This window comes from Episyrphus balteatus, chromosome 1 (assembly GCF_945859705.1).
Source record: "Episyrphus balteatus chromosome 1, idEpiBalt1.1, whole genome shotgun sequence".
NCBI lineage: Eukaryota > Metazoa > Arthropoda > Insecta > Diptera > Syrphidae > Episyrphus > Episyrphus balteatus.
The window spans coordinates 132,760,287-132,778,690 of record NC_079134.1 but is presented as its reverse complement, the minus strand read 5'-3'; the positions used below and the strand labels follow the sequence as shown (position 1 = coordinate 132,778,690).

Sequence of the window (18,404 nt, the reverse complement as noted above, 5' to 3'; positions counted from 1 at the left end):
ATAGGTACAAAAATTGTCACTTAACTTTGAGACTTGGATAATAAAATAAAAGGTTCATACGTACAAATAAACAAAAGATAAAAGATGACATGTTTCACATGGGGTAATTAACATTTCGTGCTTTTGTTCGTTCTTTATGAAAATTATTCAAAGTTTATGTATAAGAATGTAGCTTTAATTATTTTCATTGAATAACTCAAACCTTCATAATATTGTATTGATTACTGAAGGCAATTTTTTGTAGGTACATTAAACAGCTGTTAATAATAACGAATTTTTTAAAGCCAAAAGCTATTTGGAGACTTTAGTGGTTCCATTTAAATCACAAGTTTTTTCATTCAAAAAACTCTATTTTTATGCTTCTTTTCACTGCATGAAAATATTTAAAATGAATTCAAAAAGCGCCAGTAAGGGCTCATAATTATTAGATAAGTCATAGTTACCCTATGATATAGGTGACCATTTTTTTAATGACATAAGAAAGGACATTTTTATATTATAGCGAAAAAAAAAATTTGAAAACGGTTCAATACTAAATAATTTTAAGCTCATTTTACATTTAACTTTATCGAGAAACGGGACTTTAATAAAAATAGTTAAATTTTGGTAAATTTACATTTTTGTGAAAATTTACATTTTACAAATAATGAGGTACGGAGTACGGAGTACGTAACTATGCAAAATCAAAAACAAAAATTTTTGACGTGATAACGTCTTATAAATCGATGAACCATGGCAGCCACCACAAAGAAGTGACCATTTTCTAACGTTACACTCTCGCACTCTCGCAGTGCGGCAAAAAATTTCAATTAAAAATTAAAAATAAACTAACCTTAATGATACAAAAATCTTCTATAGCTTATTTGAAAGATAATAACCTAAAGCTTAATTGAAATAAAGGATTTTAAAAAATTCCGTCATTTAATAGGGTAAACAGGGGTAAAACGGAAAGATGAAATTTGGGCTAAAATCTTAACGCGAAGTCGTAGAGAATTGATTTTTATTTTATTTATATTTAAGAATAACTGCACTTAAGAAAAAATTCTAAAAAAATTTTGAAACTAAGCTATAACGTTTTGTTTGAACGTTGTGCACGTGTTGGGGCTTTGACAAAATGATGATTTTGGGTAAAGGAAATTTTTTTTGACAATTCTAAAGATGCCAGGTGAAACATGAGGGAAAAAAAATTAATCGTCTGATACGGATTTTTTCCAACACTCTGCGTTTTGAAATATGAATTTTTGAAAAACACCTTATTTTTTAGGTGTATTTTTGGATAATTTTTGATTTTTAGCTTTTTTTTGGAGCGTTCAAGAAATCTCAAACTTATAGGACATGTAGGTTTATGTATACAAGTGCAAAAAATTGGAATCGTTTAGTGAGTTTTGACTGAATAACGGAAGAAACAAGCTTTTAAAAAACACGTTTTTTACTGTTTTTAACCGATTTTTATCGTTTTTTATTTTAATCTTTTTTTCTTTAATAGATACAGGAATAAAGTGTGTGGAGTAATGATAGAACATGACTACGACTATATGTGTGCGAAATTTCAATCATTTTCGTATACATAGTTTTTTAGAATTTTAGAATTTAGGTAACAGGTTATAGCTTTTTACCAAGAGCAGATAGAAATTGTATTAAACTTTAATGAGCATCCTGATACAATTACCTTTCATTTGGTATATCACACATAACGGTAGACTAACTACAAGCTGCACAATGTTAAATCAAGAAACTTGCGAAAAACCTCAAAACACCAGTGGAGATCTGTTGCCCCCCTAACAGCCACCAGTGAGGGAAGTACCGTAATCTTAGTCTGGAGATTCGACATGGTTGTCTTTAAAAAATTCTTACTTCTCTTGTAGGCATCTTTGAAATGAGATTGATACGTCATATAAAAGGTGAAATAATAAGCTTTCACATTGTATATATTTGTTATAGGTTGCCAAACAAAAAAATTGATTCCATAGCCTGAGAACATAAAAATAAATGTGTTTTTTGCTTTTTTTTAATAAAATTTGATCGAGTTCAAAAAATTCTAACTCTTTTTGTAGTTGTCTCATAGACCTGATCGATATATATGTTTCGAGCTAAGACAATAAGCTTTCAGATGGTATAAAATTTTGTATATGTTGTTAGGGAAAAAAATGGAATTAATGACGAGAGAAGATAAAAATTCATGTTTTTTTTTGCTTTTTTTGATGAAAATGATTGTTTTCCATAAATTATTTTTATACTTTTTGAGCATTGTAAAAATTTAAAAACGGTTTTATTCTTAAGAAGCATACTTGGCTTTTAAATTGCATACTTTTTTTGTAAGCTTATTAAAAAAATTAATATAATGAGAAAATAAAAAAGTAAATATTTATAGCTTTTTCTTGTAAATTATGATTGTTTTAAATAATTGACTCATTTTAAACAAAAGCACACAACCTGTTTTCTTACGACGTTATCACGTAAAATCATCGTCCGTAAATCGGCTTTACAGACAACCTTTTTTTTTGTTTAGTATAAAAATTTTCCTCTTTACACTTTTTCTCAATTAACCATGGTAATTCCAGCACATTACATTACTTTTTTTCGCTAGCCCTTAGTTAAAAAAAGTGTAAAAATGACAATTTTTACACTGAAAAAAAAAAAAAAACAAATTTTGATTTTAAAGAGGTTGGTAATTTGTTTTTTTGTCACAATGTTTGAACTAAGGGTTGGCTAACGAAAAAAAGTGATGTAATTTATTGGAATTACCTAGGTTAGTTGAGAAAGGTCTAAAAAGTTCTACCTATTCGTGTACTGAAAAAGAAACCACCATTTTATATTTGTTGTTAATTTTGAAAAATGTTTGGATAAATTTCACTAAGCATGTAACTTTTCTAGGTGCTTATATGACAAACCAAAAAATCTATGATTTTTACACTTAAAAAAAATATTTTTTTTTTGTGGTTTTTAAGGTGAAATGAAACAAATCAGCTTTAGCTTCTCAACAGGAGTTTTATATGGACAACATTAAATCAAGTGAGAGTTCTAAGTCAAATAAATACTATTTGAAGCACCCACACCAGTGAATTTACTTTTTCTAAATTATAAATTAAAAAAGGTCACTGTGGTGTATGCGTACTATTTTTTTGTTTTTTTTTTGTGAGGTTAATAAAAACTAATGCTTCTATAATTTTTAAACTAAGCATAGGATAGCAAAAATAAAAGTTGGGCTATCCTGGGTAGGAAACAATTCACGATAAAAGTGTACCGTAAGAATCATAAGCGTCTTATCGTTATCTGTCAATAATTTTGCTATGTTTAGTATATTTTTCATGAAATTTCTAGGACATTAACTTAATAATAAGCCTTTAACGGCCGATTTCTTCACAGAGTCCTAACGCTGCTAATACCGGTCCTAGTCCTAAAGTTAGTACTCAAATCGGTATCAACTCATTTCTTCACTCAAGTACTAAGTCCTAGAACTGTCAATTTAGGACCGAGTACTAGCTAGCTCCTCAAAATCATCTAGGACCTGGTTATTATACCAATCGTTAGTACTCAAATTGGTACCAAGTGATTTCTTCACACAAATACTAAGCCCTAGTTCTGTCAAATTGGTACCGAGTATTAGTTAGGACTCCGTATTTGTTAGGACCTCAAAATCGGTAGTCTAGCGGCTAGTACTTCAATCAAAGCAATGGATTTCATATTTTTAACGCAATATTGCAGATTAATAAAGAAGAAAAAACCTAAACAAAGAATAATTTTCTTTATGTTTTGTTGAAATTTGGTGGATTTTGTGAATTTTAATTCAATTTGAAAATTTAAATGACCTGTAGTCCATATATATATAGCTTACTTTTTTAATTACTTGGGTGTTGTATCTTTTTTTTTTTTTTTTTAATTCCCACGCCTCTTTCCCCCCCAGATACCGCACGCGCTGGGGTCCATTTTCACCGAGTACGAAGTCATTTGCGGATGATTATCGTATCGGCACTTTTTAGTGTTTCTTGAAGGTAAAAACAAATTAAAAAGAACTAAATAAGTAAAGAGAATGGTGATACGAATATCAAAGGAAGGTCAAAGATTGGGACTGCTTAGTACAAGCATTTATTATATCTGTGCAAAATAAGTATCGATTGATAAGTGCGTTTTTAGTGATTTTAATTTTATGAAAGTTTTTTTTTTTAATTTACCAGACTTTTGGACCAAGTCCGCAGCAGATTTTGGGTGTATTTTTGCAAAGATTTTTAAACCGTGCTTATGATAAATATGTACAATCCTTGCAGTCTGTATTATTTCTTAAAAGCTCTGTTCACAAAAATACTAGAGGCGATTTGCAATCATATTGGAGGATCATATCACTTTACTATAAACTTCATTGGAGATTCACAATGGGGACCATTTATCCATTTGAAACATATCTACATAATAATAATCACGAAATACCGCGTTTTTAACAGTTTTTCTTTTATTTACACAATTAACATGCATCTCAATAAAAAATATTTGTATTCGTTAAATTATTATGGTTTATGGTAATCCTTCTGCTTTTTTGGCAGCCTTTCTTGGCTGCATTTAGATAATTGAATGATCCCTCGCCATTTATGACATTGATAGTTTTGTTCTTGTCAATTCTTCATTCTTGACAATTCTTCATAAAATGTATTGAATTTGTATTTTTTGTCGGCTTTTTAATCTTCATAACATTTTCTCAATATTCATTTTAATTATTTGCTTTGTTTTCTATTTTTATTAAGTTTTTTATTTGTTAAATTTGTGTTAAATTTGATCAAATGTAAAAAAAAAACAAATACACATGACAAACTTCAAGAAATTCTAAAAATGACAGTTAGACCAGTTTTATACATATTAATTCTTAGGACCTCGTTGTGAACTTAGATCGGTCCTATAAATGTGAAGAAATGCTCAGGTACTAACTTTTCGTTAGGACCGAGTACTAGTGCTAGGACCTGGTCTAGCTAGACCGGGTACTAAGCTGACTTAGGACTTATGTGAAGAAATTGGCCGTAAGACTAACCAAATTTCAAGAAATATATATTTTCAATGAGATAAACTGAACAACAAGGGTCTATATGTTCGTTACTTTGAAATGGCAAAGAAAAAATGACTAATTTCAATCTATACCTGGAAAACGTTATGTGGGAGATATGCGTTAAATGAAGACATTAAGAAAAAAAGGGGAAAAATGCAAAAATGGACAAACTCCATGGACAAATGGAGTACGGAATGACGAAAACCACTTTTTAAGTAAAAAATAGCTACACCTGAATATTTTTGAAGCTACTTTTTACATTTTTTGACAACAAATGAATGCAAAATTAATTGTAGGGGAAGGTGGCCTAAAATGGCCCCCCTAAGGAAAATGTCCTATACCTCAAAAACAAGTAAAATTCAAACTTAAATGCTATATACTATTCAAAGTTTAATATATTACTCTCAAATTTTTTTCATTTGCGAGTTAAAAAAGTTCCATAAAGTATTTAAATTTTTTAATTTTCAAGACGTCTACAAATTTCACTGATCAAATTTACCCGGGTAAAATGGCACACTGTCAAAACATACGTGATTTTAAATGCAAAATTGAGTCAAAGGGCTCCTTTTCCATTTTCTTGGAACAAGTGGTGCTTAATCCCCCCAGATTTTTCTACGAGTCATTCAAAACCCAGTTCATGTTGGTTGCTCGACTCGTTTTTGTAGTTTTTGCAACTTTGAATGTTTTGGATGCTTTTTTCCAGGTTTTTGACGGAACCAATTGATTTCCTCAGTCCAGGACTTATTCTCTTTGTATCGTTAATAATTACCAAGAATTTTCACTTTAAAAAAATGAAAATGTGAAAGAAAATATAAAATGACATGTGAAATAGGTATGCCATTTTACCCGAGCACTAAGTAGGCCATTTTGCCCATTTTGAGTTTTTTCAATTTAATTTTTATACCAAAAAATTTAAAATTTTTTTAAACCAACTTATTTCAGTAAATTAATAAGAAATACTTCATGCATACATACATTAACTTCTTTTTCCAAAACACAATGTTTTTTATACTTTTTTTTTGCAAAAAAAATTTCACAAAATTTTAACGAGTTTACTTTTTGAGGTGGATAGAGACAGTTTGACCTGTCAAATTTCAAATAATGGCTTGAAGTTGCTGAAATTTCGTATATGTTGGTTTTACTAGATAAACTAAAGAATCGCGTTCATAAAACTTTCTAATTATTTTCGATTCTACGATTTCTAGCAAGGGGGCCATTTTACCTTGGGGTGCCATTTTAGGCCACTTTCCCCTACTAAATTTTAAGTTTATAGACAATGATGATGTGAGTGAAAGATCACATATTTTCTGATTTTTGAAGCTCTGCATTTTTCCTAGTCATATTAAGAAACTGAAACTAAGGTGGTTGTATTTTAGTTGAAAGCTTAATAAATAATGCTAGTTGGAAATATCTGCTTAAAGTTGTATACAATTAATAGTGGTGGCAATAATGCCTTGATATGGTTACTTTAAATTAGGCTTTTGTTTTTTTTTTTATAAAATTTGAAAACCTTAGTAATCCTTGGAAATATACTTTAGTTTCCATGAAATTTGTATACGTTAGTCATAGCCTATAGCCATCAGAAAAAATATTATTAAATATTTACTCACCATATTCTTTAGTTTTGTTATAATTCTTAGAGCCAATTTTTCAATCTTCTAATAAACAGTCAGTTAACTGTTCGACGAATAAAGTTATTAGGCTCATAAACAATCAGATAAAAACATTGAATTTTTCAATCAAGAATAATTTATTCTACAGAATAACAAAAAAAAATTGTCAAATTCAAAAATATTTAAAATTAAACGTCATTTTTATTCATGATTGTTTTTGTTTTATTGTGTTCCACTGTATTTTTTTCAAAATTCTTTCAAAACAGCTTTGACAACTGACACAATATTTTTGTTGAGATTATTCCTTAGAATAATTTGTATTCGTCTCTGAAAGAAGCAGATAGTTTTATTCTAAGGAATAAGCTATATCTGCTTGTTGAAAAATTGATTTTTTCTCTATCCTTAGGAATAAGTACTAACTGACTGTTTAACTGACTATTGAAAAATTGACCCTTATTCAAATTAATCAATTTTTAATTTAATAAAAAAAATTTAAGTTGTCTATTTCTTTGAAATCATTGATTAATCGACTACTTAAATCGTAATCAACCTCAAGGACATTATCTAACTTCTTTTTGAGTTTTTAAATCAGCTTTGATTTATTCAGTCTGTGGTGCCCAATCAAGCATCAATAAGAAATCATGCAAATCTACAAACTACGTGTAGCGGATAGATTAATCAACCTGAAAAATGGCTTCAAGCAAAAAGGAATCATTTGAATAATCACACAAAAAAAAAAAAATTATTAGAGTAGAAAAAAGGACTTTGCTAATCTTTAAGCTAGAGAGAGAAATTGAAGAAGGCCTCATTTAAATTTCTTAATTCGGGTGCGAAAACCAAAAGAGTCGTTTTTTTTTTACACAGAAATTTGTGTTTTACTTTTTCCCACGATGCCTATTAGCATTGACGACAAAAAGTCCTTCAAGTCAAAATCGGAAACCCACTGGGGATTGAAAAGTTTTATTTATTTTTTTTGTAATTTGCCTTTGGGCTTTTATTTGAGTTACTGAAATCTATAAATTTCTCAGGAATTTCTCTGCCTACAGACAATTTTACACAATAACAATAAAATAGACCTTTAAAACTTTTTTCTATACGTCTTTGCTTTTACTTACTTGATCTTTGATTCTTAATGAAGTAAAGTTGCAGTCTTTCTTTGAATGTATTTTCATTAACGTAGTATTCAACTCGGACTCTGTAATGACAAAGAAAAAAATATATTTTTTTAATATTTTATACAAACTTTAGAAGATAAAAAAATGTATGTGCATGAAAATTTTATTTAAAATGAAAACACTTTAATATTTTTTATTCATAAAAGCTGACATTGAAGTCAATTATTATTATTCTGCTGAAATGACATTAAGACACGAAAAGAAACTATTCTAAATTTCTTAAGTTCAAATGCATTTTTATCGACAATCACTTTGTGAAACAGAAGCTGGAAGGATTCTGACATTTTTTTTCTAACAAGATAAACGACTTTTCTTAAGTTTTCAAAGGATTCAAAGGAAATAACAAAAAACGTGTATGCTTCAGGACATTTTTATGTGTGATATCTTACAAAGTTAAGTATTTTATTGCAACACGAACTTTATACCTACGAGCAGAGTATACCTTAAATTCTTCTTTTTAGCATGTTAGGAGCATTGTGACTTATTCTTATGAAAAATATTTCTTTTCTCTAAGTGAACAGTGCAAATTGCAAGATGTATCTTTTTCAAAACCTTTGAAGTCGTATTAACATTTTTTTCTTTATTGCATCAGAGCACTTTAGTGTGTTTTTTATTTAAGGAATTCAGAATATATGCTGATAGAGACGCTTTTCTTTGGTTTGGAATACTTACATTTACTGAGGAAGAAAGCAATATTCATATAGGTGGTTGGAAAAATTATATAACAACTAAATTTTCCATTTTTTGCCCCTGAATGCAGATTTTCTTTGAAGTTAGATAAAATACTACAGATTGGAATAATACACTCTATTCCATTGAAAAATAAAATATTTATTGAAACTGAAAAAATATTTGCATCAAAAAAAAAAAAAAAAAAAAAAACTGAAAAATATTTTCATTGAAAAAAATATTTATTGCAACTTAAAATATTTTGTAAAAAAAAATTTTATTGCAAATGAAAATAAAATGCACGACTGGGTCGCACGCACTTGCTCTTGGAGTTAAAGTTGCTTAAATTTTTAAGATTTTTTATATAGAAATTTGGAAAATGTAGGTACCTACTATACAGCTAAAAAAAAATCAAAAAAAAAATAAAATTCGTTTTTAAAAAAAAATAAAATAAAATCTGAAATTAAATTGCCCTCCAAAACAAGTATGCAGTTTTTATTGATAAATTAACATGCATTTTTAGAAAAAAAAAAAATTTTTTAAAAACTAATTTTTTATACCTAAATAATTTTTTGGAAAAAAAGTTTTAAAATAAAATTGGTATGCCATTTTGTAGAAATCACTAATCAACATCTAAAAACAAAATTTCAAAAAAAATTAAATGTCCCGTTTTCGAAAATTTGATTTTTCAAAAAAAAATTTTCAAAATTTTTTTAAAAATCCAAAAATTATTTTTTTGGAAATTTTATGTTTGGTTTATATTTAAATTATATAAATGCTTATTCAAAAAAGTTTCGTTGCAATCGAATAAGCAATTTCGGAGATAATCGGATTTAAAAAAAAAAACGGTTCTATGGCAGGTACCGTTAATAATGATTTTCAAAAAAAAAAATTTCATTGAAAGATAGACCTTAGTTCAAAACAAGCATTTGAATTTTTTAAACAAAATCGTTATAGCCGTTTTCGAGATATTTCAATTTTACTAAAATCGGTATATGACAAGTACCGTTATTTTTGGTCCAAAAAAATTAATTCCAAAAACCCATCTGGAAAGTCGCTAAATAACGCTACATACCAAGTTTGACATTAATGGGTGCATCCGTTTAGGCTGTAGCTCCTTATACAGACAGACTGACAGACAGACGGACTTCCGAGACCCACTTTTTTGGCATTGTCTACCATCGTAATGTCATCTAAAAATGTTATCTCAACTTTTTTTTTCTTTACGAATGCATAACTTGATATACATAAGTACCTATATCGCAAGTAAAAATTTGCATTGAAAATAAAATTTGTATTGCAAATAAAAATATTTTGCATTGAAAAAAAAAAATTTTATTGCAAATAAAATTTTTTTTCTGCATTAAAAAAAATTCATTCGTCGAATTTCTTACAATTTTGACTATTTGACATTCCTATATTAGTTATTTCAATTATGACATTGAAATTAATGTATGGTCAAAATATATTCAAAATTGTAGGAAATTCGACGAATATTAAAAAATAGTATTACACACTTTGCATTGATTTTTTTTTTTCAATGCAGAACATTTTTTAGTACAATAAAATTTTCTTATCAATGCAAAATACTTTTATTTGCAATAAAAATTTTATTTTCAATGCAATTTTTTTTTTTTCATTTGCAATAAAAATTTTTTTTAATGTAAAATATTTTTAGTTGCAATAAATATTTTTTTTTTATTCGAATGCATTTTTTTAATTGATATTTTTAAAACCCTGTTTTTAACCACACATTTTTATTTCAAAAAGGGGAAGACTGGATACAGAGGACCAAATTTTCATATGAAAAAATAAAACAAGTGAATCATAATCAGATTCAAATAAAGATAATGTGGAAAGTTAAACATTTCCCCTTTATATCACCCAATGTAGTCAGTATCTTTAACAATGTATCACATAAAAATCACATTTAATTTTGCTATTATTTTGAACTTTTATTTTTCTTCAAATAAAAAAAAAAAAAATAATCAAACTCAATCACAGTCACTTAAAACAAGAACCCAGTATATCAAAAGCAATCCTGTGTGCGCTCAGCTGAACATCAATCATCATCTACTGCCACTGCTACTATTAATTTATCTCACCATTTCGCCTATAGCTGTACTTTTCGACCCGCTCGCAAGTATATTTTTTTTTTATTATTTTATCTGATCCTTTGATTTTGATGTTATTTTGAACTTCCGCGTTTGGTCTTTCTATAAGCTAAATGCGTGAGATCTAGTATTTTTTTTTCCTCATGCCCATAGACCGTCTCTGCCAATCGATGTCCTTGATGTTTTTAATCAAAAAGAAAAAAAGATACATTTTTCATCTTTGTTCCTTTTTTTTCTTCTTTTTTTTTTATTTTATCCCTATTTCAAAGCGGTCATAAATATAGAATCGTTAAAATTGTGTTAGAAGATTAAATGTCACTGGAAATGATGTCACAATAATAGCATATATATTCTTTGTTTGCGAAGGTTAACAACGTTGTAAAGATTCTCGCTGAACTTGATTTATTACAATTACGTTTTTTAAAGACCAAATTCGTGTTGAACTCTTTAAGGTATTTTTATTTCAGGATACCAATATAATTTTATCAGAGGAAATAAATACGAATAGCTTATTTAAAACTTTTCAAAAAAGTTCATACTCGTTTTACTTATTCCATTATGCGTTATGCCAGAATTAACTTCTGAACATTTTTAAATGAATCATTTTTTTTTTTTAAGTGTCCGAATAATGTTAAATATACCAGAAGTAAGGTTATTCCAGCGTTATTTTGTTTTATCTGTGCATATAAAACCGTGACTTTTGAATCTGATATCAGGACGCATATGAAGCTATAAAACTTCTTACTCAGATTTCAGTTAGACCTCTTCTTCCAAATATGCTGTAGGACGTTAGGCTAGTTTTTACTTGCGATATAGATACTATTATATATCAAGTTATGCATTCGTACAAAAAAAAATTTAAAATAACATTTTTCCATGACATTACGATATGTGACAATTCCAAAAAAGTGGGTCCCTGAAGTCCGTCTGTCTGTCTGTCTGTCTGTCCTTCTGTCTATCTGTCTGTATGTCTGTCTGTATAAGGAGATACAGCCTAAACGGATGGATCGATTAATGTCAAACTTGGTATGTAGCGTTATTTGGCGACTCAAAATCATTATTAACGGTACCTGTCATACAACCGTTTTTTTTTTCAAATCCGATTATCTCCGAAACTGCTTATTCGATTTCAAACTTTTTGTGAAGAAGCATTTATATAATTTAAATATAAACCACAAATAAAATTTCCAAAAAAAATATTTTTTGGATGTAAAAAATATTTGAAAAATCAAATTTTCAAAAACGGGACATTGATTTTTTTTGAAATTTTGTTTTTTGATGTTGATCAGTGATTTCTACAAAATGGCATACCAATTTTATCTTAAAACTTTTTTTCCAAAAAATTATTTATGAAAAATTAGTTTTTTAAAAAACGGCTCTAACGATTTTGAAATTTTTTTTTCTAAAAAAGCTTCTTAAAATACCAATCAAAACTGCATACTTGTTTTGGAGGGCAATTTTATTTTAGATTTTATTTTATTTTTTTAAAAAACGAATTTTATTTTTTTTCAAATTTGTATATAAAAAGTCTTAAAAATCTAAGCAACTTTAACTCTAAGAGCAAGTTCGTGCGACCCAGTCGTGCATTTTATTTTTTATTGTTGGAGTTAAAAAAATAATTTTTTTTCATAAAAAAATTTCTTACAACTAAAAAAATAAAAGCACGACTGGGGTCACTCCTATTTGCTCTTATATTAAAAGTAGCTCTTATCTTAAAAGTTTTTATGAACAAAAATTAGGAAAATTATAATTGGATTTTACTAAAGCAAATTTCTGATACATAATGAAAACAAATATATAAAATGTGTTTTTATAATTAATAAAACACGGTTCTTAATGGTTTTGACCAAAAAATGAAGTATGCCATTTGATTTCTTGTACGAAAAGGAATTTTTCGAAAAAAAAATAATGAAAAAATAATTTTTAACAAATTTTCAAACATTAAAAAAAATTTTTTGGTATGCCATTTTTAAGAAACAATTAATTTGCCTTAACAACCAAATTTCGAAATATATCACTAACCATTTTTCAAAAAATTGTTTTTTCAATAAAAAATTTTGAAATATTTTTAAAAAAATCCAAAAATGTGTTTTTTGAAAATGTTCTAAAATTTTATTATAACGGTTACTCTTGATCGCTTTTGTATAAAAATTTTCGTTGAAATCAGGTTGCTTCTAAGAGATATTCAGACACCAAAACGATTTCTATTAAAATTTTTGTGTGTAATTTTACAGATAAGACACAACTTTTGAAATAAAAAAAAAAAAATATTTCTTCAACCGTAACTAATGGTTAATGCCATAGAACGAATCCTAAAGTTGCCCTATAGTAGGTACCTACATATATGTCGCAAGTAAAAAATGTCCACATATTTATACAAAATTCACTAAAGCATAATGAAAAAATTGATTTTTTTTTTTAAATCCAAAATTGATATTTTGAAGTTTTTTTCGTAATATATGTAAATTAAGGTTGCTCAAACTTAAAAAAAAAAAATTTTCAGAAAAATAAAGTTTAAGGTAATAGAACATGAATTGTAAGAAAAGTGAGTACTTTTTTCGGAAATTCTCGGGAAATGCTTCGGAAAATGAAATATTTAGTTGAGCACTTACCTAATAATTCAAAATAATTTGGAACACTCAATTAGTCCTAAAAGATGCAATAGCAAAACTTATGTTCTCTTTAATTTGGTTTGCTAACTTTAGGGTGCTATTTTGAAGGTTTTGAAAAATGTTGGATGGACTGACTCGATGGACTCATTATATCCATGTTTCTTTATTTCTAAAATAGTTAGTGTAAGTTTGCAAACATATGTTCTGGAAACCACAATCATGAAAATATGGTGTGTTATTATAGATTCGACCTTAATTAAGGATGTGAATGATGGTTTATCCAAAAATATAATCTAGGTATGAAACCACCCTATAAAACCTTTCATTTCATCTTTATTAATAAAACCACCTATTAGAATTGAATTCAATTTAATATTTTTCTACCACCCAAATAATATTAAAATATTTCTCTAAAAAGCCACCGAAGGTAATAAATTTGACATTAATAAAAAAAAAAATACATTATACAAGGGTACAACTATTGAACAAACAAACAAAAAATAATAAAAACAAAAACAAATTCTAAATTTAATCCTCCTTTACAACTCTTATAAAAATGCTTCTTAATAAAAAAAAAATCTATCAAATGGTCTTCTTTTTAAAATATAATCCACAGCCTATTAAAGGACCAAAAAGGTGAACACTTTGTAAAAAAAAATTTATTATTTTAAATGATTTACGCTACGACGATGTAATCCTCTGCACAATAATAATTCAAAATAAACAATTTAGGGTCACATAATTTCAACATTATGAAGTGTGTTCAATCTTCCACACAGCCACCGTTATAAGGATAAGTATAAAAGAGGGGGTGTTGGTTAAAATAATGAATAACAATATAAAGCTCCGTCGCCGAGCCGCCTACCCACATAATCATAATCTTTTTTCACTGAGGACGAAAATGGCCTTGTAGCGATTTAAAGCATCAAATTGTGTATTTTTTTTTGTTCTGCTTTTTTGCACCTAAATGGAGTCATTTCGGCTGGAAGCTATTTGTTTATTTTGCTAAATTGTATTGGTTAATGACTTAGTCCCAAAGAAGGTACTCATAATTGTTTACATTTTTGGGATGTTTATTGTTTGTTTTAACAAGGAACAATCAAGGACTTTAAATTTATTATTCTGGTTTGTAGACTGTGAATGTGGGGGTGTGTTTTTAGGTGTTTTCTGTTAAGTGGAAATAATGAAGAAACAGGTACAAAATTGATAAAAAAATAAGTGATTTTTACTGGAATTACCAAGACTATTAACTTTTTGACAAAACTTATATAAAAAACTTTTAGCCTTTTTATTTTTATATACATAAGCTCCAGTATTAAAAATAAGCCGAAACAAAAGTAATGGATCAAGTTTATAAAAATGGTATTTTAAATTTCTCAAGAAATGTATAGTGATCAAATCAAAACTCAATTATTTACAAATTTTGTTTGGACAGTTTTTCGGAGAAGAAGAAACAAAAAAAAAAGAAAGAAAGATATATGTACTTTCGTTGAACTTTTTTATTTCATTATCATTCTGCTTCTTTTTTATTCAGTTTTTTTTTGCTTTATTTTCTCCTTAATTTTTCGCCCGAATTGAGAGCAATATAAAATCCTTATGATTCTGCAAAAAAAAATAAAACAACATGAAAAATCACTAAAGGATAAATGCAAGTGCTGTGTTTTTTGTCAATAATGAAATTTCACATTGATGATTCAATTATGTGTTTTTTTTTTTTTTTGTTGGCAGCATTAAAATGTCTTCAGCATAGTCTGAGCTGAGTGGAAGCATTTTAAAATAATGGATGTAGGTACCCACCTACATAAATATTCTTTTCGTTCCATTCTCTGTTTGATAAAAAAAATATATTAATAACAGCAGTACAAAAAATAACAAAATTTGGTGTGTATACAACGAACTAGCCCCATCTAGGGTTTGTATTTTGATGCGCTGAATCTGAATCCGATGAATCCGCTCGGTCCCATCAGGCTCAAAAGTAGCGTATTCAATACAAAATTGGGAATCTTTTTTACAAGATCGTCGTCTTACCTCTATGGTTCACAAGAATGTATTTTCAAAGTCAAGTAAACAAATGAGGGGCTGAAGTTTTTCGAAGTGAAAACTTCTTTAGTATCGTAGTGATTTGAAACAAGATGAAAAGTAAAACGCGACACGCACATTCAACTTGTTATAACTTTTTTGTTTTAATAGATAGATTAATGAAATTTGTACTGTAGATAATTAAATAAACTATAAATGTACAAAATTTCAATTAATTTCATATGCAAAATTCTGAGATAACGGTAAAAAGATGTTCTTTTTCTACAAACATTATATCTTTTGATCTAGTGCACATACAAATTTCAATTAACTTTTTCATTTGATATATCAGAATCAACTGTACGAGCTCTACAAGTTACACAATCTTAAATTGGAAAACTTTAAAAATACCTCAAAACACCTGTGGAGATCTGTTGACGATAACCAGTGTAGGAAGTACCGTAATCTCAGCTTGAAATTTCGACATAGTTGGCTTTCAAAAAATTCTTATTTTTTTTCTAGGCATGGTAGAAATATGATTCATACGTCATATAAAAGGTGAAATAACCTTTCAGATGATATAAAATTTTCTATAGGTTGTCATTTAAAAAAATATATTTAATGGTGTTAAACGAGAAAAAAGATTGATTTTTTTTTCTTTTTTGATGAAAAGTGATTTGGTTTGAAAAAAATAAGCTCTTTTTGTAGATGTTGTATAGACATGGACGATATAAATATTTTAAGCTGAAACAATAAGCTTTCAGATGATATAAGATTAATATAGGTTGTCATATAAAAAAAATGTATTTAAAGCAGATAGAATAAAAAATAGGTAGATTTTTTCTTTGTTTTTGCAAGAAATTTTTTTTTAAGGATTCACTTCTACCACGTGTGAATTGCACACATCTCTTTTTTTTACAAAAAACGGAATTTGACAAAAATTGTAAAGAGTGTAAAAAAAGCAAGAAATTTGTTCACTTCATTAAGGCAATTTTCAAATTAATAAAAGTGAAGTTGAGGTGAAATTGATTTATTGAGAAAACTAAAGAAAGACAAAATTTAGTTCTTTTAGAAACCCTTACAAATTTAATTAAAACAAATATAATCAAACGCTTAGAAACAACATCGAAAACTGGTAAAAAGCGGTATTTTTGATTTTTTTTAACGGGAATATTTCAAAAACGTGATGTGACACAAAAAACATATAGAAAAGTATATGTATATTGATTTCTGTAACAAAAACCTTGTTGACCAGTGTTATTTTCAGAGAAAAAAAAAGTGGTTGTCTGTAAATTCGGTTTACGGACGATAATTTTACGTGATAATGTGATAATTTATAATTTTTTAAGCTCAATACGTATGCTATAAAAAGCGAAAAAAATTAATTAAATTAAAAAAAAAGCATTTCTCATTATGTCAATTTTTTTAACTGCAAAAGTATACAAAAAAAAAAAAATACCTTAAATACCTAATATTTCTTCTAAAGAATTAAACCATAACTGAAGCCTACATGTTTTTTAAGAAGTATTAAAATGATTTCTTGAAATCACACACTTTTCATGAAAATAAAGCACCAATTTTTTTTTTCTTTGTGCATCAAAATTGTCCATTAGGGCGTTCGTTATTTAGGTTTTTTTCGGGAATAAAAAAAAAATACCCTAATTTGTTCAGATATTTATTTTGACGCTAGATGGCGCCCCAAGAGGGTTAAAGTTTTTTATCATTTGAAATAGGTATATGTTGACTTATTAGGCCAATTTTTTAGATATAGCCTAAAAGTAAAATATTAAACCAAGCATGTTTTATCAAAACAAGCATATGAGTAGCATGAAAAATAAAACCCAAAATAGACATGCATGTCCTGACTAAACCCCTAGTCCTAGAAAAATGGTTTATACCTTTTTGAAAAGGGTTTTTAATATAGAATAGAACCGCATCACCCTCTTGGGGAGCCATCTAGCGACAAAATAAAAATCTAAAAAAATAAGGGGATTTTTTTTTTATTATTTAGAAACAGTTTTTCCACTTAGGAACTTGATTCAAAAATAACGAACGCCCTATTGTCCATATCTTGGTGGTTATTTTTCAAACCATTTTTTCAAAATTTTGTATGTTTTTTCCATGCCACCTAAAGGAGTCCTTTTTTGCATATGCATATTAGTATGCTTTTTACCCTAGCTCATGTTAATTTGTATTTATTTTTTTTGCACATGCAACACTAAAAAAGAAGCAGAAGTCCAATTTCGCAAGAGTGAGTTCCTATATGTACACGAAAAAAAGTGTAAATTGCCTTGCGAACAAGGCACAAAAAAACCCACGTAAAAAACTCACTCTTGGGGAATCGGGCCGCAGGTCGCACCATTTGATAGTGAGCATTTAACAAATTTCACTTTGTTTGGCAAAAGGAAAAGATATTTTTTGAAGTAGATACCTATAACCTTTTGCAAAAAAACCCATACCTTAGGGTGGGTCAAAAAATCGAAATTCTTTTTTTTTTGATTTGGTACTCCGAACAATCGATTGCTAGACACCTCTAGAATATACACACCAAATATATGAGCTCTTTATATTAATGGGAAGGTCCTCCGCTTTTCAATTTTCCATTTTTACATCAAGCTTCTATTAAAAAAAATAATTTTTTTATTAATTGACTTTTTAGCAAATTTCTTTTCATATTCTTGTAGGAAATTGAACGCTCTACAAAAAGGCCTTATAAACTTTTTTCGTTTATCTAACCGTTTAATAGATATTTGAGGTCCAAAAATCGAGAAAATCTTTAAAAATTCGTTTTTTGTTCTTAATTTTGTAACAAATTGAAAAATTATAATAATCAAACGCGCAGGACATATTCTTGTTGGAAATTGATTGCTCCACAAAAAAGGTCTTGATAACTTTTTTCATTAATCTAACCATTCTAAAGATATTCGAGGTCAAAGTTAAAAAAAATTATAAAAACATTTTTTACTTTTAAAAATTTTCAAATTCACTGAAAATTTATTATTTTCAAATTAGCAAGATATATTCTTGTAGGGACTTAAACGTTCTACAAAAAATTGACTGACATCAAATTCATTGCTTTTGTGGAACAATCTATTTCCTATAAGAATATGTCCTGCGCGTTTGATTATTATAATTTTTCAATTTGTTACAAAATTAAGAACAAAAAACGA

At 27.8% G+C, this 18,404-nt stretch overlaps 1 protein-coding gene across 29 annotated transcripts in view; it reads right to left on the bottom strand.

Annotated features, from left to right (window-relative positions):
• LOC129919640 (potassium channel subfamily T member 2) overlaps nucleotides 1–18,404 on the bottom strand; it is a 485,782-nt gene that overhangs the window by 94,676 nt on the left and 372,702 nt on the right. For all 29 annotated transcript variants that reach the window (XR_008773115.1, XM_056000636.1, XM_056000673.1 and 26 more), the window contains one exon: nucleotides 7,761–7,840. Coding sequence is in view for 28 of the 29 variants with exons in the window: in XM_056000636.1 (XP_055856611.1) it covers nucleotides 7,761–7,840 (80 nt within the window). In the remaining variant the exon portion in view is untranslated. The remainder of the gene's footprint in view (nucleotides 1–7,760; nucleotides 7,841–18,404) is intronic.